Source organism: Nyctereutes procyonoides, unplaced genomic scaffold, assembly GCF_905146905.1.
Source record: "Nyctereutes procyonoides isolate TBG_1078 unplaced genomic scaffold, NYPRO_anot_genome, whole genome shotgun sequence".
NCBI lineage: Eukaryota > Metazoa > Chordata > Mammalia > Carnivora > Canidae > Nyctereutes > Nyctereutes procyonoides.
In genome coordinates this window covers 59792019-59817662 of record NW_026575051.1, presented here as the reverse complement: position 1 = coordinate 59817662, position 25644 = coordinate 59792019, and the positions used below count along the sequence as shown (strand labels likewise).

Genomic DNA, 25644 nt, shown 5'->3' with positions numbered 1-25644 from the left:
AATAGTAATTTTTAAAATTTGGAGTCTCTGCTTTGCTGGTATCCTAAATATCATCCCTCTCCCCCTACCATTTATCCTGGCTATTGTTAATCTCACACTGAATTTGACTCTCTATTAATTCTTATGTTTAATTCTAATATAAAACCACTAAGACATAGATCATTTCGGTAGAAAAGTAATGAGATATTTGAACACCAAAGGTACCAATTAATAAACTGTTTTAATATTAAAACTTAATGTCGATATTACTGACTCTGATTCAAAATTAATATCAATAGCATCCCAAATCCCTACATTTTTCACACTGCAACAGTGTCTACAGGTTTTACATTTTAGTCCTCAACAAGAATACTCATTAAAGGCAACCCTCTTGGGTCCCCTCCCTCCTTGAGAGCTCTGTACTATCACTTGGCTATTGCTCAATAAATTTGGCTTTGCTGCCCACCAAAAAGAGAAAATAAAATTAAAAATTAAAAAAAGAATACTTACTAATGATATAGTAGAAAGAATAAGAAAAAAAGACAATTTTTTTTTTACTTATTGTGTCTATATTGCTTATCTAGTATACGTCAGGCTATATATATATATATATATATATTTCCTAATTGTTACTCTGATATTATCTCTGTAATCTAAGGCTCAAAAAGTTTAAGGCAATGTGCCCAAGGCCAAAAACTATGTAGCAAAAGAACTAGGATTTGAACCCACATCTGCCTTAACAAGGACTTACTAGTATATCATGTTGTGCAGCCTTACTGTGGAGATGATGGAGACAAAGGTGTTTAGGGGGAAGTAAGGCTTGTCACTTTTTAAGGACAAACTGCTTCAGGGAGCCACGTTATCCCAGTCTCTTTCTGAGGTTGTATCTTCCTATTGTATCACCAAGAATCATCACTCATTAGGTCATAATAATTTTGAGAGATTATACGAAGACTTGTACATTGAGGGTCTTCACAAAAAGGAGAAATGGAAAAGAAGATAGTAAACTAGCTTTACTAAAATAAGAAAAACTGGCAAATGAAAGGGCAAATACAAATTAAACACAGGAGGCTCAATTCTCCCTGTTGAAAATAAAGGAAGCTATCCCTTCCCCCTTTCTTAGAATATTTACTTGAGAAAATTTGTAAGTCCTTTCTCTCTTTGAAATTTATATAAATCTTTAAAAAGCTAACTAAGCCTCTTGCCAGCTTTATGACCCAGGAATGCCTTTCCCAAGGATCTGGGAAGTATCTCTTTGAAATGTAATCAAGGAAGGTAGCACCCTATTTCCAACTTTCTGTGAGAGAGAAGGAGCCTAACTTTGGTGGGTGGGAGCCTAAAATATACCTTTCTCATGAAGACTTGAGAAGTTTATTTTTCTAGTGGATAAAACCAATTAGCTAATACAGATGGTCACCTCAGTTTCCAAATGAATTTAAGAGGAACTATATGTGATAAATGGTGCTTTCAAGCCTTCCTACTTGCGGACTAGGTATTGTTTATCTTGAGAACAAGTATGCAATGGGTTGTGCCTTCTTGGCTATAAAAAAAAGGGTGAGATTTCTTTCTGTCTTTCCAATCTTAGTGAATTACCTGTGGTGTGCATTTCATTCTGGCTTAATGCTTATTCATTAATGATATTATTTTATTTTTCATCTACATTTATGGAAAGGTTGTCTGGGTTGGAAAGAAATTTTATTTTTAGTTGTATTTCCCTATCACAACACTTAGGTAAATATAGCCTCTTGACGGCTATCTCCCTTCTACTTAACCTAGTAAAATCTAAAACAAAACAAAACAAAAATCCTAGAAAATGAACTGGCTTGTAGTTCATATAAAATAAATATTAGTGGCTTCTGTACAAATTCATATAAAAATAAGTAGCATAATTTAGATGGGCTAACTCTATGCCACAGTTCCAGGTATGGACTCATGACCTAGGTCTGTCTATTCCAACTACCACCTTCCCAGTCCTAGACTTTTGGATTAGTTCAGAGAATGAGCACCTTGTCAAAGCTGATCCAACTGATACTCCTTCCACCCTACCTCAAACCCCCATCACAGATTTTGCAGAAACTTTGGCAGAAGAAGACCTCTATGTCTTTCAAAATGACAGCTCTAAGAACCAGGTAAGCCTAGAGTAGAGTTTCTCTGCTTCATCATGATTGATACCTGGGCCAAATAATTCCTTTTTTGTGTGAAGGGCTATCTTGCACCTTGTTTAAAGGTTAGCACCACTAGCCTTTACCCCTGGATGGCAGTAGCAGCACCTCCTCCATATCCTTAATACAGTAAAAAATGTCTCTCAACATTGCCAAGTGTCTCTTGGTGAAAAACAAACACACACCAAAAAAAAAAAAAAAACAAAAAACAAAAACAAAAAACCTCCCTGCAGTTGATAGCCATTGGCCTAAAGCCACTACAATCCACCTTTGTCACCATATGAAAAGAAAGTACTTAAGAATAAAACCTACAGAGTAGAAAGCAAGAGATAACAAGACAGTCAGTCATTAATGATATACTTTAAGACCCTGGATCCAACTATAGATGAAGTGAGAACCACCACTGGACTTTTTTACTATTATGGGACTTTTAAAAAAGTATATTTGTGTAAGCTATTTTTAGCCATGTTTCTGACACTTGCACCTGAAATAGTCCTGATTGATTGTATAACTACCATACAACTTATATACAAATAAGTATGACAGATATTAAGCTGGTAATTAAAGTGTGACAGGTGTTATGCAAGAAGGGTAGTGTGAAAATTCATAGCAGGTGGGCTTCCTGGGGTGAGGTGGGGAAGCATCACAGGCAAAGTATTTCTGAAGTTAAATAGAAGTAATTCAGATAAAGTGAATTAGGCGGAGGTTGAGGAGACTGGTGCAGAGAGAACTAGCCCAGAAGCAAAAGAGAACAAGACTGAAAACAGTCTATACGGGTTTGGCTGGGGAGGGCAGAAGAGATAAAAATTAGAAAGGTGTGCCAGTTAGAATCTCAAAAGAAAACAAATGACAATAACTCAACTGATAATACCTAAGCAGGATTAATTTATAAGGAACTAGTTAATTACACAAGTCTGGGTGGAGGGGAGGACATTTATTGTCAAAATTTAGAGACCATCAGAATCACCATTAAGGCTGGTAAAAGAAAGACAGTCAGACTCCACCCCAGAGTTTTAGATCTACTAGTTCTAGGTAGGGTAGGGCCTGACAATTTGCACTTCTAGCAAGTTTGAAAGTGATACTGATTCTACAGATCCTTGAAACACACTTCAAAGACCACTGGTGTCAGGAAATTTTAAGGGATATGCAGGAACTCAAGGCTAATAGCAGCTAAACTGTAACCATTCCTAAGATCTAAAGAAACAAAGCAATGTAGGGTGTAAATTGGAACTGAGAACAGGAAAGAGATTTGTGTAGATAGAGCAGACATCATAATGAAAAACATATTCCTTATAAGGACACAGCCAGCTCAACACAACATCTCAGGGAGTTAGGAAGGAAATAAATATTCTGACCTCACTCTCTTCCCTCCCTTGGATCTCTTGCTGGGAACCCTGATGATTTCCTCCATGTAAGACAACCTCCCAATATAGAAAGCATGGCGGAGAAGATCTGAGACCAGGTCTGAAGGGTAAAAATACTTTCATAACAGATCAACAATGACCAAATGTGGAAGGGTTTGTAAATAAAGTCGGTCCTATATCCTTAGAATCAGGATATAGTTTCCTAAAACAGGAAACTCCCTTCTCTTGCATAAAATCTTTCAGTAATTTCCATACACTCGCACACAAACACACACATGTAGATAATGGACTAGAAGAGAAAGAACTTCATCTTGGGATATTATTCCAGATGACAGTGGAAATGGAGATAAGTAGGCAGGTTTGGAAGCTATTTAAAGGCCACACTAAAAAATAATAATAATAATAAAATAAAATAAAAAAATAAAGGTCACACTCAATAAAACATGGTGGAGTGAGATATAATTCAAAAATGACTATTAAAAAATGACTACTAAATTTTGGCTTGGGAAACCTATTGAAATCATTGCTCCATGTACTGATGATATAGGAAACTTCAGAAAGAAAAGGTTCAAGAAAGAGAAATAATAGATTCAGTCTGTAATATGTTACCTTTGAGATGCTTATGAAGCATTTAAATGAAAACTATAAGAGAAGTGGGTTGTATGGGTCTAAGGCTCAGGGCTGAAGATGTAGACTGGTGAAATTCCAGTATGAGAATGATAATCATGCTTTGAGACAAGGTAAGATTACCCAAGGAAAGCAAGGAGAGCAAGAAGTTTAGGGTATTTATCTGATTATCAGTAAGAGTTACTACTCTGTGTTGAAATTAGCGTATTCATAAATATGCAAATTGAGCTGAGGTTGTACAAAGAAAAATATACTGACTATTCTATTTTAATATGACTTGTGCTAAATATTAAAAACCCAGGCTAGGTCAGCAATAGGAGACATGAAGAGAGCACCAAGGAAGGGAATACTTTAGTAAGGGAAAAAAAAAAAATCAATAGATACATACATACCAACATACATAGACCGATAGATGTAAATAAATACAGATCTCCCTTATTCCCCTATTCTTGATAAATAACTTTGTAATTAATAGCAATGTAAGTATTATCAAAGTGCTGCAAAAACTGCCTATATGTGCTACTTCCATTAGTAAGAACTTTTATTTAGGGTACAGTTCACATTGTATTTTAAAAGAAAATCTATTTTGTTATGTTGTAGAATATTTAGCAATAATTACATGTCTTATTATGGAAAATGTCAAAATAAATTAAAATGTTAAAAAACACAAAGCCAAATGCAATGTTATTTTTTTAAAAATCAGAGTTCATTTCAAAAAGATGAATTGACACTACCAACTGAGAAACTATGAAATCTTGCTTTCATTGTATATGTAAATTACAAATTATAAAATTATAATTTATGAAATAATGCCAAAGAAGGAATGCCTGACTTATTCAACTAAAATAAAATGTCTACCTTCCTCCTTCAATATGCTAATATACTTGCTTTATTTTTATACAGTATCATATTCTATGCTTTTTGTATATAGATTTCTTTCATCCTTACTGTAAAGATAAGAAGTATCCTATTCTCTAAAGATTAGAAGTATCAAAAATAAAAATAAGGGGTGGCTGGGTGGATTAGTCGGTTGAATGGCTGCCTTTGGCTCAGGTCATGATCCCAGGATCTTGGAATCCCCCACTGAGCAGGGAGCCTGCTTCTCCCTCATCCTCTGCCCCTCCCTCTGACTTGTGCACTTTCTCTATCTTTCCTTCTCTTGAATAAATAATATCTTTAAAAATAAATAAATTTAAAAAGGACAAGAAGTGGGACACCTGGGTGGCTCAGCGGTTAAGCGTCTGCCTTCAGCTCAGGTCATGATCCTGGAGTCCCAAGATCAAGTCCCACATCAGGCTCCCGCATGGAGCTTGCTTCTCTCTCTGCCTATCTCTGCCTCTGTGTGTGTGTGTCACTCATGAATAAATAAATAAAATCTTTAAAAAAAAAAGGGACAAGAAGTATCCTATCCTAGTCTATCTAGGAAATTTTTATCATAAAATTTATAGTTGGCATCACTCATTCTTTCTGCTGATTATGGAGTTAGCAGTATAAAAGTGAAAAAGAAATAAATTATTGGGCACACACATTCTAATTTGCAAATTAGGGCTAAATATTTCAAGATATTAAATCACTGAATTCTAATTAATTTAAAACAGATAATACTCTCTAACAGAAACATATACATACCCCTCTTAGAGTCTCTATATATAAGGGCAAAATAATATAACTTTCAATAGAATTATTTAAGGAAACACATATTTGAAATATATTATTGCTCTTTGCCACTAAGTTACCCTACCATCACAAATCTTAAAAAGTAAATCTTTTAGCAATCCACCAAAGGTAATGATAATAATGAGAAAAGAGACTTACATGATCAATCAGTTCACGGACCATTCCATTCCATTGTCCATTGGCATCATCCTGCGCTCCATATTTCCCATCCTCCACAAGTCTAATTTCATATGTAAAGCCAAGGATTGTAGATAACTCTCTGAGGAGGTCAATGCAGTAGCCCTCAAATCGATCATTCCCATAGAGAGGCTTGTCAGACTTCTTAAATAGGACATAGGGTTCTTCCTGGAAACAGTAAACATGAAGGTAGGGGGTATTAGTTAACCATGCAACTATCAGAATGACAGCTTTCCATAAAAGACCGACTATTTCACATTAATTTAGAACAACAGTCCATTTTATTTTCTCCTAATTAATACAGTTTGCAATCCTAAGAAGGCAGACTACTTTGGGAATATTTGTGCTTTAAAAGAGAATATTTAACTATAACAATTTCACCATGATTATATAATAAAAATATGATGTTATTTATCTTATATGTAAGAAGTAATACATAATGTGATTATGCTAGAACATAACATATGTAATGCATAAGATCCAATTTCACATAATTACAGTATCCCAATTTGAATTATACCATTTAATCAATATCTACCATGCTATTTCAGTGGGATATATTGATGAAAGAATGAAAAAAACTTATTGTCTAATTGCCTACTATGTACTAAACACTGGAGTAGGGAGTTATATATTACAACATTTTTTCCTAAAAACTATGAAAATTGTAACTACTATATTTATAGGAAAAAAATAGTAACTTACTTTAGAATATAACAAAGAAGAAACATTTATCAAGTGTTTATGCATTCAGCCAACAATATTTTATGGTGCACCTACAATGAATGAGCCAGCCCTCCTCTATATAAAAGAGAAATTTCTGAGTCATAAAGTTCATGATATAGATGAGGAAATCAATAATAAGTGCCTAAACAAATAGAGCACATAACTTCTGATGCTGATAAATGGCATAAAAACTTAAAATAGGTGGGACGCCTGGGTGGCTCAGCTGTTGAGCGTCTGCCTTTGGCTCAGGGCGTGATCCCGGAATCCAGGATCGAGTCCCACAGGGCTCCTTGCAGGAAACTTGCTTCTCCCTCTGCCTGTGTCTCTGCCTCTCCCTCTCTGTGTGTCTCTCATGAACAAATAAATAAAATCTTAAAAAAAAAAAAACATAAAATAGGGCAATAGGATACAGAACCACCACAAGGTACTTGGCAAGATAAGAGAGGACAAGACAAAACTGAGTAATATGTCTGGAAGTCCTTACTGAAGAGATGAGAGGCGAAGTAGAACCTAAAAAGATGAGAAAGAGTTTAGACATTTGAAAATCTGAAAGAAGAACATTTCAGGTCAAGGACACAGCAAGTGAAAGCCCTGAGGCCAATAGAATATTGGAGTGTTCCAGAAAGAGGCCTACTGACATCATTGTGACCAAAGTCACATCCAGGAATGAGGGAATAAGCTGAATAAGGTCAGAATGAAGAGTGAGGAGCCAAATCCTGCATGGCTCTGCACAACAGGCCCTCTTAAAATTCCTATGTTTAATTAAGTACTAAGAGATTCCATGCATTCGCATATTCTTGTGGGGCAGGTAGAAAGAAGATGGTATCCTGTGAATGAATCAGAGTGCAACTGGCCCTACAACAGCCTCGGGAAGGTGCACTCTTAGTTACAGACACTGTGGAGTGGTAAAACAGAAGGTTGCCATGCCAGTCTATCTAGAAAGGTGATAATCCTCATCCCCACCCCTGGAGAACAACAATCATCCCACAAGGTCATCACACCTAAGGGCATTTTAGATATGATAATAATGTGTCCTCTTGCCTATACTCATCTCAGAAACAAGACTACTTTCATTTTTCTTCCCATCTCTGCTGATCTGGCTTATCCCTCCACTGTTTTACACACACTCAAGCTGACCCATTGCTGTTCTTCGGATGCCCCTACACGCTGCCACTGTGTGCTAACTCCTGCTTAGAGATCAGCAGAATGTTCCACATTTCCAACTAATTTTTGGAATTCCCTTTCATCTTTCTGCTTCATTTGACCATATCCTAATAACACTGCTTCTCCCTCAGCCCTCTCTTCTGGGGATTATCTTTAGTGTCACCCTCCTATCCCTCAGGCACAAAGGCACATTTGCTGTTATCCAATGAAATCTGAATCAGATTTACTAAGTGGGAAGGGACACCTCTACTTTCCAAAGGTTTAGCTCCTGGATGGCAATTTTGCTTTCTTTCCCAACTCTTATCATTATTTTCTACATATTCAAAATCCACCGACCTGAAGCAAACAACACGATGTGTCAGTCCTTTTACCTCCTCATTGCCAAATCCTGTCCCTCACTGGGATTTAGCCTCCCTCTCTCATGATTGCAACTACTCTCTACATTTGTTAGAAAATGATAATCTTGGGCAGCCCGGGTTGCTCAGCGGTTTAGTGCTGCCTTCGGCCCAGAGCCTGATCCTGGAGACCTGGGATCGAGTCCCACATCGGGCTCCCTGCATGGAGCTGCTTCTTCCTCTGCCTGTGTCTCTGCTTCTCTCTCTGTGTCTCTCATGAATAAGTAAATAAAATCTTAAAAAAAAAAAAAGAAAATGATATATCTCTGTATCAATATTTCTAAAAGCACATTCATCTAGCCCATAGTTGAATCACACCCATACCTACAATTCTTTAGTTCTATATAAAGACCTCTAAACCAGTGACCCCTACACTTTCCCACTATCCATCAATCCCCTCCTAACTTCATTTCTGACCTCCAAACCTTGTCTGGCCTAGGTCTCGTGGTCCATTAATATAGTTTCTATGCTACACACATTTTTAAGTCTTTCTCCGATTTTGTGCTGGAGTACTTGGTCTTACAAAAAACATGCCTTACATGACTTTTTTTTTTCTCCATACCCACTCCTGAAGAGCTGAACAATGCTAATTATTTACACTTATAATTAATACCCTCAAACGTTTTATGGTAGGATCTATTTCCAACTCTATGAGATGAACATTTTATCCATTTTTCTTTAAATTCACAACTTTCTACTCCAACACTTGGTTGATTATCTCAGTGAGAAAACAAAAGCAATCACATGCCATGCCTTTACCTGCCTACTGCAACCCCACAAACTCATACCTATATTCATTTTCTCTTCCTTCATGTATTGCTATAGAGGAACTAGAACTTTGCTTATTGGGCCAGTCCTTATAATTATGTTCCGATTCTTGTATCAGTCAGGGTTCCAACACAGCATGCCACTTAAAGGAGAGTAGTGATCTTCAGCTGAGAAAAATAGCCAGTTTAACCCAACTACAGTTAGTCTAACCCAACTAACTCCACGGAGTTAGCAACCAAGACCTCATTTGTCTCCCTCCCTTTGATCTCTTGCTAGGGCTTTCTGTTGGTCAAACCAAATCAAAACCCAGGGGATATATGAGTCTATTGATATAATTCACACAAATTGGACACTTGGGACAGACAATAGAGTGAAGAAAAGTGAAGAGTGGGTCTGAGGACAAAGAGGATGATACATAGTATATTTCTACCATCTTTCACTTGCTCTAGATCCTGATTAGCTGAGTTGTCTTGTATCTCCTTCATAACCAATCTGTCCCTTTACATAGATCATTTTCAAAGTACTTGTTCCAATAACCTTCAATTAGTCCCATGATCCCATTCTTCCACAGCCTACTTTTTCTGTTTCTCCTCATAGACAATTATCCAGAAAGATTTGTCTATGCATACCACTTTAGTGTTCCAGCTACCTGTCCATCCACTGGAGTGACTTCTAGACTCACTCCACTTAACTGATCTTGACACAGCATTAACAACCTCCAATCTGCTGAATCCAAGAGATATGGCTCTATTCTCTTTTTACTCTCTTTTAGCCTCTCAGCTGCATTTGCACAATGAACTATCACCTCTCTCCCCTTTTTAACCCTCCTCTCTCTAGCTTGTATTATATCATTCTTCCTTGGCTTTCCCCCTACCATAATGGAAATTCCTCCCAGGATCCTTTGCAACTGTTTTTTTTTTTCTACTTCAATCTAAATGTTGATGATCCTCAGCACTTGGTTATAACCCTTCTCCCTTAAAAAAAAAAAAAATTGTCCCTAAATGATCTTACCCACACAGGGTAAATTCAATAGCAAGTTTATGCTTTTGACTCCAAAATTTATATACCAGACCCAAACCTCTTCTAGTGAGGTGTAGGCACACAAATCCAGCAGCATTGTCAGTACCACTTAATGTCTCGTAGACATCTCACATTTAACATTCACCAAATGCAATTCGTTCTTTTTTTCTTAAAATTTGTATATCTTTTATTTCCTTTCAGAAAATGACACCATCATTCACTCGGTTACTCAAGCCAGTTAGTGAGGCATCATCCTTGTTTCCCTTTTAGCTCATTCACTAAAGAGCAACAAAATGATGTTAAAGTATACATTTTATTATACCCCCACCACTACTTCAAACTAATCAATAAGTGGCCAATGCATTTAGAATAATATTCAATATTCAACTTCCTTGCTGTGACCCCTGAAATCTATGTTTTATCACTTGTATTCGCATTGGTAAATGACTCCGACACTTCTATCATTGTTCCTATAACCTCTATTTCCCCTCTGAATACCTCTAGTAGCCTCTTACCTGTACTTTCCACTTCTATGTTCCCATAATTAATTCTCTATAGAAAGTCATAGCAATCTTTTAAAAATTAACTATGATTTTATCAAGCATCTGCTTAAAACCCAACAGTAGCCTTATACTGAAACAAATAAATAAACAAGAAAGGCAAAACTGCTTACCCTGGTGCTCACAGACCTACACACTTTCCTCTCTGACCCTAGCTTTTCATTCTTTCTTATTATATCCCAGATATATTGGCTTTCCTTCTGCTTCTCAAACTTGCCAAACTCATTCCTGACTTGAGGTCTTTGCCTTGCCTTCCTCACCCCCCTTTCTGACCGCAAAGATTTTTCCTAAGATCTTCATATGGCTGTTTCATTCTCACCATTCAAGTGTCCGGTCAATGTCACTTCTTCAGCACTAGATATAAATAGTATGTGTGTGTATATATATATATATATATATATATATATATATATAATATATATGTAGTATAAATACACATATATATATTTCCTTCTAAGTTATTGCTTTGTTTGCAAATGTTTTATTTTCCTCATACCATTTACTCCAATATGAAGTTTTATTATTTATTTGTTTATTTATTATTATTTAAATTATCTTTTTGGGGGTGGGGATTTTTCTTTCTTTCCCTATTAGAATATAAATCATGAGTGTAAGGACATTATAAATTACATTCATCAATATATCTCAGTGCCTATAAAAATGACTGGCAACCACACTCAGGAAATGCACTGAATGAATAAAATATTTATCAGGAAGGCCTACATTCTACATTTCCCTCTTCAACCTCATCTTTTCCTTAAATTCTAAATTTTTGTACTCTTTCAGTTTCTCAAATACAAAGCAATTTTCTGCCTCAGAGCCCTTATTGTATTATCTCTAATGTTCTTCAAATGGTGAGCTCCCTTCCTTCCTTTAAGGCTCAAATTAAATGTGAAACCTTTCCTGAAATTATTTAAGGTGAGTCTTGTTATTGTCTATCTCAATATTTATTTCCTCAATTCATTTTTAAGTTATTGTATTTGTTGGCTTGCTTGCTTTTTGTTTGTCTCACTTCTTTGGAATATAACATCCATATTGATTCATTTTAGTATCTCCCATGCTTAATCCTGCCTGGCACATAGTAAATGCTAAGTAAATATTAGTGGAATAAATGATTGTAAATTAATGAATTCTGACTCAATTTACTCATCTCTAAGTGGATTTAACAATGCTTTTAAAATTATTTTTGAGGGCAGCCTGGGTAGCTCAGCAGTTTAGAGCCACCTTTAACCCAGGGCCTGATCCTGGAGACCCAGGATGGAGTCCCACATCAGGCTCCCTGCATGGAGCTTGCTTCTCCCTCTGCCTGTGTCTCTGCCTCTCTCTCTATCTCTCTGTGTCTCTCATGAATAAATAAATAAAGTCTTAAAAAATAAAATAAAATTGTTTTTGATAATTAAATAAAAGGATTCTGATAATACTAGCTTCTTAACAGTATCATTTTAGTTTCTCAATAATTTTCAATAGACTTTATGTTTTTTTAATTGTCATTTTTTAGAGAAGGAGGCAGGAGGAACACGGGGAGAGGAGAGAGGGAAAATCCTAGAAGGCTCTATGCCCAGTGCAGAGCCCAACGCAAGGTTCAATCCCACAACCCAGAGATCAAGACCAGAGCTCAAATCAAGAGTCTGATTTTAGCGAAGTGAGCCACCCAGGTGCCTCAACAAACTTTATTTTTTAGAACAGTTTTAGAGTCACAGTAAATTTGAGTAGAAGACAATTCCCATATACTCCCTGACTCCACACACACCTAACCTTCCCCACTATCAATAGCCCCCACCAAAGTGATACATACGTTATTTCTGATAAATCTATAGTGACACATCATTTTTAAAGGTTTATTTATTTATTTATTTATTTATTTATTTATTTATTTATTTATTTATTTTAGAGAGAGAGAGAAAAGAGAGTGCATGAGTGCAGGGAGGGGCAGAGGGAAAGAAAAAGAGAATCTCAAGCAGACTCCCTCCTAAGCATGGAGCCCAATGCGGGCCTAGATCTCATGTCTCTGAGATCATAACCTGAGCCATAATCAGTTGCTTAACTAATTGAGCCAACACTGACACATCATTATCACTCAACTCTATGGCTTACATTAGGGTTCATTCTTGGTGTTGTAATTTCTATGGATTTTGGCAGATATATAACACAGCATTGTAGTCCACCACTGAGGTATCACACAGAACAATTTCACAGCCCTAAAAATCCTCTTAGTCTATTCATCCTTCCCTCCCCTCTAACATCTGAAAATCATTGATCTTTTTTATTGTCTCTAGAACTTTCTCTTTCCCAGAATTTAGATAGTTGGATTCGTATGGTATGTATTCTTTTCATTTTGGCTTCTTTTACTTAGTAATATACATTTAAGTTTCCTCCATATTTTCTCATGGCTTGATACCTCATTTCTTTTCAGTGCTGAATAATAGTCCATTGTCTAGATGTACCACTGTTTACTTATCCATTCACCTACTAAAGTATATCTTGGCTGCTTCCAAGTTGTGTCAATTTCGAATAAAGCTATTATAAACATCTATGTGTAGGTTTTTGTATAGATATAAATTTGGTAAAATTCATTTGGGAAAGTACCAAAGCATTCCACTGTTAGATCATATGATAAAAGTATGTTTACTTTTTAAGAAACCACCAAACTGTCTTTCAAAATGGCTGTACCATTTTGCAGTTCCATCAGCAATGAATAAGTGTTTCTATTGCTCCACACTCTCATTAGCTTTTGGGGTTGTCAGTGTTCTTCATTTTGGCCATTCTAATAGGTATGTAGTGGTTTTTCGTTGTTGCGTTTTTTTAAAGATTTTATTTATTTATTCATGAGAGACACAGAGAGAGGCAGAGACATAGGCAGAGGGAGAAGCTCCCATTCAGGAAGCCTGATGCAGGACTCAATCCCACGACCCTGGGACCACAACCTAGGCTGAAGGCAGCTGCTAACCACTGAGCCACCCAGGTGCCCCTCATTGCTTTAATTCAAAATTCCCCAAGGACATATCATGTTGAACATCTTTTCATATGCTTGAATGGAGTTTTATTAGAACTATTTTATTACTTCAATTATTTTACTAGTTGGAGTATTTTATTTACTAGTAGGACTATTTCACTAGCTTCTTTTTTTTTTGTCATTTTTCAGAGAGGCTAGCTAATGTTCGCAGGTCATATGGCTAAGAAGAGTTTAAAAAAAATAGCTAAGAAGAGGCAAAGCTAAGAATTCAGTTTTTCTAAATTCCAAAATACACACTTTCCCCATTATTTTATGTTTGCTTTCTATACCATAAGAGCATTTGTAGAAAATATACACGTGTTGACTTTTTAAATGGAATTCGATCAAGCACATAGGTATCAGAAAAATAATTTGTTATTAAACTCAAAGCTAGATATTTGAGCCTACCATAGGGTAAAGGACAGTAAAACTCCTGTCTGATTTTTAAGTACTATGTGATCACATATACATTTTTTTCCCTAGGGGTACAGAGTGTAGTACAAATGTGACAGAGTTTTCTTCCACCCCTGCAGCTATTATACCCTTTTCTTCTCTACTCTTAGTGGTATGCTAGTCTTTTAAGTTAGATAACACATTTCCATGGATGACAATTTAAATGCCCTTGTTACCTTGGAAGAGGAAGAGAAGCCTTGTAGTTAAACAGCTTTCTTTACGTTTACATTTCAGGCATATTCAGTTGTTTCTGTTTCTAGTCCTCCCACAAAAACTTCTTAAATACTTTTGAATATTTTTAATATAATATTTATCTTGTTTAGTAGTAAGTGGTTTTATATATATACATATATATATATCTTCTAAAAAAATATATATATATTCAATAATATGGAATATTGAACTGAACTCTACTTGAGCAATTTATATGGCATGATAATTACTTAAATTTGCATCAAAAGCATCAAACCTCACTAGGCACATAGCAAGTTTACCAATACAATGACTGCTGTATTGAACTGAGTGGAAATGGATTGCTCTGTTCAACTGGGGAAGCCAAGGGAACTCGAATTTGAAAGAAAGCAGAAGACAAGTAAATTCCCCTATGATGTTGAGTTATGGTGGTAACAAATCCTCAAGTTCCTAACCCATGGGCAGAAGGTTAGAGATTAGAGAAGAACATAGCATATTCCCCTGCAGATGAGAGGATGGCCTGAGATTTTTGGGCAAGTTAATGAGAATCAAAAGAAGCATGTTGGTATAATACATTAGTCCTATCAAATTTGCATCTTGATTTCATTCAGTTTCTGATTTATAAATAACAGAATGTGTTGTTTTTTTTTTTATGTCACAAAAGTTAGCCATTTGTCAAGCTCCATACACTAAGGAATAGAACTATTTAATATTTTCCAAGCACCAACTTGTGCTAGACCCTGTTCTGGAAAGCACCCAGATTTCCTTTCCTTGGATAAACGTACTTATTTCTCACTATAACCATGTGAAGTCCCTAATATTATTATTTCTATTTTACAGATGAAGAAACTGAGGGCAAGAAAGCTTTTGCCAAAGGTTAATAGCCAGCATACGACCTAGGGAGTCAGACTATTGGATTATTTACCTCCACACTATACTTCCCACATTAAATGGCTTCCAGTGATCATTATCAAACTCCATACGGATGCATAATTGCACATAGCTCATTAGATAACTTAATACATATTATATGACTTTATTATTTTTTCAATCAACTGAGATTAGCCACCAGGTTAATGTAATGCATGCAAAATGATAATATATTTATTAATTGAACAATGCAGTCAAAACAACATTGCAGAAAAGACTAAATATATAATCCAAAAAATTCATTTTCTACATCATAAATGATCTCCTTCCAAGTAAAAATACATTTTAACATAAAAGTGCTTCAAGAATTTGTGAAAATAGCATATTTTAAGCCCAACATATTTAGGTAGTAATATATGAGGGTCTAAAAAATGTTTTCCCCTCATTTGCATTAAGTCATCATTGTCTCTATTTAAAATTTTTGTTCCAAAATATTTATAGTATATTTTTCACACAAACTCACTTGAATATTAGGAAATATATGATTGAAGTTAATGATTACTGAAGTATATTTGAGGCATGTGAGGGATTTCATACACAAGGTACAAAAGCACAGTAAAAAATTTTTTTTAATTGTTATGCTATTAAATCTCATTAATTCAGCTTTCGTAGTAACCATCCTACTTATTAACTTGATTTTTATCACTTATAAGTTCATAAGAAAACTGTCATAGGTAAATAAAATTGTTTATCCCTGTGAGATTAAAGTCTATTTAGATATATATTTTAAACAGCTTTTCATATCACTAGGAAAAAAATGTGGTCTGAGTGCATCTCTCTAGTATTTATGGATCTCTACAATGTCAAATATCATTCTTCCCATTTTTAATTCTGATAAGTAAGACACAATTTTCCAGTTGTGATTCCTATCTCCAGCTACACTGTGTCACAAGATAGTTTACATCGAGTTATGACTCTCCTTTAGACTCTCTTTCTCTGTTTCACACAGCACAAGGATAAATAATAACCTCATGTAGAAAAAGAAAAATGGTACCAGAAGCAATTACTGTACCACATACTGAGTTCAATGAATAATATGATAAAACTCTCCTGGGCAACTTTACTGATTTCTCATATAGTCTTAAATCTCCACATCAGCATTTGCTAGAGGTAAAGGCGCTTCATTCTACTGGCATCTGTAATAAGGATTTGTCAGCATTTCCACTATCAACCCTAGTTTTAAGGAACCCAATAACTCATGTATTTTTATCTGCATTAGACTGGGAGTTGGCAAAGAATATAACCAAAATGAAGTTCTAAAAAAAAGTAAAATATGTTTTAAGGTTGAGGGGAACAAAATGTTTTATTTAAATATAATAAAACTTTATAATTTCTAAGTTATAACTCACATATCCTCCAGCCCTTACCTAGAGCTAAATTATTTTTTCATATGTTAACCCCTGAACTATCAATCTTACTCATAATATTCAAAAGATAGGGACATAAAAATGCAATTTAATTTTAGAGATGTATAAAATATCCCTTGCCATTTCAATGATAAGGCTAATCTAACTAATATATTTATTTATTCAAACGTATTTAACTATTATGTACCATTTTAGGTATCAGATATACAACAATGAAAAACAAAAACAAAACCATATAAAGTTCTGCCCTTCTGGAACTCACAATCTAATGATGAATTTTAGAATCTTATCTATTTTATAGTATTCTGTATTATTCACATGGCTACTTTGCTTCATTAATTACCAGAGGGGAAATATCACCATAGAGAACATTTTTGAGATACATGATTATGTCTTATTTTATAGCAGGACCTATGACACAGTGACCCTCAAATAAGTCATTTTGGAAAACAGAAATGGATTTTCAGTTAGTCTTAATCTGGTTCTGAATTTACCCTTACGACAAACAAACAAACAAACAAAAAAAACTTTTAAACGGCAACCAGCTGAAACTCTACTTGCTAAGTGTTAACAATATGCTCAACTAAAAACAGTATCAAAGCATTTAGAAGATATTTTTAATGGTCCTTAATTTTTCCTTAATGAAGATAGGGTTCTCTCTCTCTCTCTCTCTCTCTCTCTCTCTCTCTCTCTCTCTTTCACACACACACACACACACACACACACACACACCTTTTTAAAAAATAGCATTACTATGGGCCAAACAAAGAAAGCACTATGGTTAAAACAATATCAGAGTAAAATGAAATATGGAGATTAAGTTTAAAACTGAGCAGTTCATGTGTTCCTGAGAATCACTTATCTCCCTCAATCTTCTTAGTTTTATATACACACACTGTGTATCCTATCACTGTCTTCACATCGAAAGCATTAAATCATAATACTATAACAGAGCAACTTGGTTTTCAAGGAGATCAAGGTGGGTGTTACAAAGTTGATTCGAAGTGGAAGGCTAATGAATGGCAGCATGAAGGGCAGGGGCAATGATACTGCTGACATTGGCTCCTGAGGAAGGTGAGTCAGCTCTGAGAAACTACAGAACTTACACATTAACATGAGGAAGCAAAAAACAGACCTCAACATCTTGCCCTGGCATACTCAAGAGAATGTAAAGTGGAAAATTATACTTTTAAAAGGAAGATTAAGGATGAAAGGACATTACTACAGATAGCAATACTAAAATGGGAAGTTCTTCAACAAACAAATTACCAACTCACTGAAACTATCTGACCATGGCCTATATTATTGCTCTAATAGGCAATATTTCTGGGTAGATTAAGAATACATAATGCTTGATGTGACTTAGGAAAAAAAGAAACAAGCTTATGATAACAATTGTAATGTGTCCCTAATAACTAATACATATTTCCAATTAGCATGTTTTAATTTTAAGTAACCATCACCATTTCTGCATGGAATAGTGATCTATAGGTCATAATAGCAACTCTAAAAATGTCCAATGAATTACCATTGAGTACAATGGTACAATTCTAAGAGCACAATTCTAAGTTTTTATCTGATGCTTAACAAGATGTGGGTAAATATCTACATTTGATATCTTCATGATAGAACATAAGTATGTTTTTGTTAACATCTAATATTTCATCTGTCTATCCTTCCATTCATTAAACAAATATTCTTATGTGAATTCTATAAAAAATGTCTAGAATAGAGGTCAGCAAATTTCCTCTTGAAAACTAGTTAGTGACTATTTTTGTTTTTGCAAAAGTTGGGATCACTCAACTGCCATTGTAGAGCAAAAGCAAATCTAGAAGCAGTGAATAAGCTGGCAAAACAGCTTTTAGGAACATACTTTTTAAGAACTCTGGAATCAAAATACAAAACAAACAAACAAAACTTATAACAACCAAGGGGATGCTTTGCAAAGAGAAAAACTGTAGAATTTTGATAGAAGAGTTCTGTGGCTAGTTTTTTATTACCCTGTTACTACTATCTTCCACTCCCAGTTCAGGAGCAGCATTAAAGATAGCAGTCTGCATTCCTGGTGCAGGTTGTGAATATGGGGGAATGGTATGAAGGCCCAGTCTCAAAGACAGTAATTCTGTGTTTTGACCTAATGACTCCTGAGGATATTGGCTCAAGAGTTTGCCTTTGTTTCACCTACACGGGAGTTTCCCCAGGACTGCAGCCACTTCACAGATGGTGTTTTCATGAACATTTAGAGGCAAATATATTAGCCACTTCCTCCTGTGCAAGATACAGCAGAGATAAGAAACAAACCAAAATGCCTGAACAGAAGAAGCTAGAGAAAGAAATACTTAGAATGAGTGCTATAAAATTCTCTTGCATATTCAAGGGACTCTAGAAGCCAATGCACATGCCTATGGCAAGAAATATCCTCATAAAAGATCTGGGAATACCCTAAACATTTACCTCTGGCTGGACTTCAGACTCTGTGCAAGCAGGAAAGGAAAGATAGGGCATAATTGTAAACTGCATGCCTAAACAGTGAAATATAAAAACATTTCTGAAAGAAGCTGAAGAAGACACAAATAAATAGAAGGATATTCTGTGCTCATGGATGTTAAGAATTAATATTGTTACTCCCCAAAGCAATCCACAGACTCAATGCAATCTCTATCAAAATTCTCATGACATTGTTCACAGAAGTAGAACAAACACTTCTAAAATTTGTGTGGAACCACAAATTACCCCAAATAGCCACATAATCTTGAGGAAGAAGAACAAGGCCAGAGGTATCACACTCTCTGATTTAAAAATACACTACAAAGCTATATTAATCAAAAGAGTATGATATTAGCATACAACCAAACACATAGATCACTGGAACAGAACAGAGTTCAGAAATAAACTCATGCACATATGGTCAATTAATTTATAACAATGGAGGAAAGAATATACAGTGAAGAAGGCAGGACTCAACAGTGTGACAAAAATTTTGCTAGGTTTAGTACTCTGCTGGTGTCCTTTTGAAATTCCTAATAACTTTTAACAAGATCCTCATTTTCATTTTACCCTGGGGGCAGAAATTATGTAGTCAGTCCCATATGCAGTCAGGAAATGAGAACTACTGAATTAAAGAGTGGAGTAAATGAAAATATTTTGGAGAGAGAAAATGATTCATATAGATGCTGGAAAAAAATAAATAGCTCTGTACAATTTAAGTGAAAAGAAAGTGTGGAGCAAAAAAGATTGGGGAGTTATAATATCATGAGGACCTAAGTTAGGAAACAAACTTTATTCTTATAAAATTCTGAGAAAACTATCTGGATCTAATCACTGTGGATCATCAGTGCTTGAATTCATATACTGCTCAGAATGGCATTCTCTTCCCTGAGATTATTTTTAAGCATCTACCTAAAAATCAATTTTGATGTAGAAAATGAGGTTTAGGATTTCTTTCTCCAATAGCCTCCCTTTAGGTATTTTCTCATCATTTAGATATTGAATAAATTTCAGTGCATGCCCGAGACAGTGAGGAAACAGACCAAAAGGAGGAGGACATGATTTGTCATATGATTGCAAAGTGGAGTTTTTAATAATTAGGATTCTGTTTCTGATAATTTAGTCTACAATTTGAGGGCTCTTTGTCTTAGAAAGGACCCAGTCTCAGCTGTCCTTGAGCTTTATTTACATTTCTCCTAAAAAGAATGGAAATATAATTTTAAAAGGGATGAGAATACTAACTAGCTTTCTACTCACATCCCTCCCCAAAATTGAACAGATACTGGCAACCTCTTCAAGACACCTGAATATGTCTATAAAACAGTCATAAGAGAAAGTCCTTGTACAATAGAATTGTCCATCAATGGTCAGTGGTAGTTATCAGCATGTGTCTGCTGAAAGTTCTTTTTTACATAATGGATGTGAGCTTAACTTTCAGCTGCTGCCCTTTGTAAGCAATAAAATAAAAAAAAATGTTTAGAGTACCTTTCATTTAAAAGAAAATACCTACTGTAAAGCAGAGTTGCTTCTCCTAAACACCCTTTAATCTAGTTAAAAATAGAGAACTTGCACAAAAAAAATGTAAACTAATGATACAAGGTTCCATGTAAATGCCTAAGGAATAAATTGTATAGCAAAGGAACCATTAGGTGCAGATGTCCCAAGGAAGTTAGATAAATTATCCTAGAGAAAAGGCCACTCAAAAAAGGGATGAGTATAACGGGGAGAAGTAAGAGTTGCTCATGCAAGAAAATGAAGTGAGAAAAGTTGTAGAGAAGAATCTTACTGGTGCATGGCCTGAAGAAGAAGAATGATGGTTCATAAGAAGATGTCATAAGGCCTTGGGGGGAAATTGTAAGTATGAGCACCATTCATTGCTTTTTTAATTTTTAGATTACTTTGTACCCATTTAATATTATCATTTGCCGATAATTTTGTGTCAGGGACTATGTTATTTTTTTTTCAAATTTCTATCTCTAATACTACAAGTTGCATGCCATTATTACCCTTATTAGAAAGTTTCAGTAACTTGCCCAAGGTAAATCATCTACTAAGTGGCAGACTCAAGATTCAAACCTAGATATTCTGACTTCCATTTGTCCCTTCAACCATCAGAAAAATCTTTCTTAACTAGGTATTAAACTCAGATATCAAACATTAACTCATTGGAAAAACAGTCTGCTCCTCTGCTGTTATTAGTAGGCTAAGTGGTTCATGAATCTGCATATGGAAGTAAATTTCATTATATTTGTCAATAAGGACTTCATAGTTATTATGATCTAACCTAATGTTGTCCACAATGTATTGTTCTGGGAAATTATTCCACAAGTTTATTTTCAAGAAAACATTCTGAGATTAAAGATATTTGGAAATTCTACATATTTTCTTTCCTTTGAGATATCCACAATACATATGAACTTACTAAAGGCTTAGTGATATAGAAACCTAATGAATTTACCTTAATTCAATATTTTCCAAAAACTATTTAACCACACAATAGTTGTAGGGTATGCCTGCATCACACACCTATCAGAACTGTGGAGCATACTATAAAATTCTGATGTAACCAAATGATAAACATGTAATGTTATTGCTATAGGGCATAGAAAGTGCTCAGTGTATTAAGGAAGTAGTATTTGTCTGTAATATCAGAGAGTATCATATTTGCCAAAAACTGTAAATTTAAAAGTTCAAAAGGCAAAATATAAATTTGATTTTTTTAAAGAATGCAAAGCTGTCATATAAGCAAATATTCTATGGTCTGTGGTTTTAGTCACATTTGAATTAAGCATAAAATATTCTGCATATACTATGAAATGTTTTCCAAACAGCTTTGTTGCAAAGGCATTTCTTTTCTTCAATTCTCAGATAAAGTGGTAAAAAATATTTTGTTTGCTTGTCCAATATTGGTTTATTAAAACAAAATGGTGAAAACAAATTCATGAGTTTTTTTAATGAATTACAAGATAGAACCAAGGCTAAGTGAGCTCAGAATATAAAATTTATAGGACTTGGGTTAATAATACTCATTCTTGTTTAGGCATCTAATTAATGACATAAATTAATGTCATAAATGTCTTATGAGGAATGCATCTAATGAAATACATTGATGAATGGAGAAGGACCTGGGGACTCATCTGTTATCGTGGATTTCTAGGGGAAATTGCTATAGTGATGTCAGTAAGGCAAAATGCATATACAATTTCTACCAGGAGAAGAGGTCTGTTCTTTTCTTTTTAAGTCATTATGGTGGGTTTAGGATACAATCTGTCATTAAAAGTACCAGTTAAATCTCAAATAAAGAGAAGCAATTAGGAATCAATGTCAAGTGATCAAGTTGTGATTGAAAAATGCAAAGACTGGAACCTGAGTATCAGATATTGATCAGAAAGTAAAATTGTGTTGGGGGTACCTGACATAATTCAGGATTTATGGGTCTTGAAAGTCTCATGATTGTCATCTTTCAACTGCCCATTTTCAATATAGATAATGGACTCTCGAGCCTGACTCAAAAGACAGTGTATTTTTTTTCTATCCCAGACTCTTTATCTTCCTGGGAAGCCCTGAGTTTATAGTTGTTTGTTACGCCAGAAAGAATACAGCAAGGGTTAGGAGATAATCCACAGAAATAATCAGGAAAGGAAAGAAATGTGCAGTGGTGTAGATTCCCTGATAATTCACATGTGCTCTCTATGTGAACAATATCACCTATATTCATGATGCTGACCACCATATTTTTTTAAGATTTTATTTATTTATTTATTTATTTATTTATTTATTTATTTGAGACACAGACATAGGCAGAGGGAGAAGTAGATTCCCTGTAAGGAACTCAGTGTGGGACTCGATCCTGGATCCTGAGATCACGCCTAGAGCTGAAGGCAGACACTCAAATGCTATGCCCAGGCCTCCCACCACCATCTGTTTTGATAACTCCAAATCTCATCTCCAGCCCAGATCATTCTCTTCAGCTATGGAACTACATGTCTAACTGCCAAATAGATAAATATACCATATGGAATTTAAATGTAATATGTTCATCTTTTATTACCCTAATTCTGCTTTTTTTTATATCATATTTCCAGCAATCTGTATAAAAAAAAAATAAAAGTCTTCCTAACCTCTGACCTCTTCTTAAACTTCAATTTATAAATTTATTGGTTGCTATATATCTCCCATTCCATGTATCTTCCATTCTCCATTCATATATCTGTGAATCTGATGTCTTTCCCCCCCACAACCTTTCAGATATTGCCATAGTTTGGACCTTATCAGCTCTCACTCTTGCAATATCCTTTTGGTTGGTCTCACCAAATCCCATCTTGTAGACTACAATTCTAATTCCAATTCTAAGATTTTTTATAGTCCCAATTATATTGTTTATGTACTTAAAATCTTTTAAAATTGTCCCATTATGGATAGTTTAAAATCTAAATTTCTTTTAAGACCTATAAAACTCACCCTCATCTATCATTTCTTTTCCACATTCTTTGTGCTCTATCTGTAGTGGACTACTTATAGTTATTTATATAACTCAAAGACTTGTGAAGGCAGGCATGGCACTGCCTCTGCTAACTCCTTACCAAAGTAGTTCTGAGGCTATGGGCAAATATAAATCTCACAATAGTGAACAATAAGAATAATAGAGTCTTGCCAAAAGTTGAGGGCATGGAATCACATTTGTATAGAAAATTATGTGTGGAGGATAACTGGTAGTGTAGGAATGTCATAAAAACACTGGAACAAAGGCATAACCATGTCATCAAAAATGGTTTCATCCTACTTAAGAGATAAACCTTGTTGTATTTGGCTCTTAAGAAATAAGTGGTCAAGCAGAGTGAAAAAGGAGGGCTGGATGTTGTAATGAATTCTATTTAAAAAACAAGAGTGGCCTCTTGCAATGGAAAACAAAAAATTCCAAATTCAGTCAGCGTTCTTGTTAGATGTAGGTGGCGCCACTGCTCTATTACTGTAATAGTGTATTGACAAGGCAGGGAAAGGTAGTCAGGTTGGTCTTCTCATCCAGCTGGAATTCATGACCTTGTAAATTTTCATTCTTGAAAATATACAGACTTATAATGCAATTGATGAAGAAACTTCACCTATTGGGACGCCTGGGTGGCTCAGCAGTTGAGCGTCTGCCTTTGGCCCAGGGCATGATTCTGGAGTTCTGGGATGGAGTTACACATTGGGCTCCTGCAGGGAGCCTGCTTCTCCCTCTGTCTGTGTCTCTGCTTCTCTCTCTCTCTCTCTCTCTCTGTCTCTGTCTCTCATGAATAAATAAAAATTTTAAAAAAAGAAACCACCTATCATTTAGAAAAAACTGACATTAAATATAAGACAATAGGAAACTGAGAAGGTCTCCTGGAGGCAGCTGAAAAAATGTTTTATTCTTTTCTCCATAAAATGTCCTTGCTCAGAGATCCACACCCTGTATTAACTAGAAAATTAGGTAAATTCTCCAAATTATTCATCCTCCCATACTCTGACCCTTGCAGAAAACTGAAGGAGAAATTGAGTCCAAGTGACTCTGGATTCAGAGAGAACTAGAGAGAATAGGTACCATGTTAAAGTTTGCATCAGTCAAAAGTAAGTTCTCCATCCTGTTTTCTCTTCTTAATTGAGAATGCTAGCTGCCAATCTGTAGGATTCCTTTCAGAAATTATGCAACAGATAGAAGAGATACATAGATTTAAGTATTTGCTAGATTCTCCAGATAGAAGGCCAGATCCTCTCCAAAACACTGCTTGGTGTAACTCATCTATTGGTTAATTCTCTTTATATGCAGCACATAACTTCCATTCCCATTTAGAATGCCTTATTCTAAAACGTGAAAAGACATTTGAAAAAAAATTGAGGAGCCTCTAACATCAAGACAGAAACAAAACAAAAATACAAATACAAATAAAGAGACAATTAGGATGCCTGGGTGGCTCTGTGGTTGAGCACCTGCCTTCCACCTAGGACGTGATCCTGGAGTCCTGGGATCAAGTCCCACATCGGGCTCCCTGCATGGAGCCTGCTTCTCCTTCTGCCTGTGTCTCTGTCTCTCTCTCTGTGTGTTTTTCATGAATAAATAAATAAAATCTTAAAAAAAAAAAGCAAAGAAACACTATAACAAATAGACAAAAACTTCAAAAAGGGAAATATATTAAATCAATGCTATTAAAAGTCAGAATGTATAAAAGCTCTTCAAATTAAAAATAGAGGCAAATATAAATAAAGTGCACTAAAAAGAAATGAGCTACCAAACTATGAAAAGACAATGAAGAATCTTAAATGAATACTAGCAAGTGAAAGAAGCCAATCTGAAAAGACCATATACTGCATGATTCCAAGAACATGGTATTCTGGAAAAGATAAAACTATGGGGACGATAAAAAAAAAGATCAATGATTGCCAGGAGTTGGATGGGGAGGGTTAATAGGAAAAGTTCTATTTTCAGGGCAGTGAATATACTCTGATACTCAGAATGGTGGATACATGTCATTATACATTTGTCCAAACCCACGGAATGTGCAACACCAAGAATGAATTAAAATGTAAACTATGTACTTGGGAGACATGATGTGTCAGTGAGAGTTCCTCAGTTGCAGCAAATGTA

General features: G+C 35.2%; 1 protein-coding gene across 1 annotated transcript in view; it reads right to left on the bottom strand.

The window, feature by feature from the left end:
- The window catches only part of GRIK2 (glutamate ionotropic receptor kainate type subunit 2), a 633334-nt gene that overhangs the window by 188647 nt on the left and 419043 nt on the right, over positions 1–25644 (bottom strand). The window contains exon 10 of the mRNA XM_055329533.1: positions 5948–6154. Within this exon, the coding sequence (XP_055185508.1) occupies positions 5948–6154 (207 nt within the window). The remainder of the gene's footprint in view (positions 1–5947; positions 6155–25644) is intronic.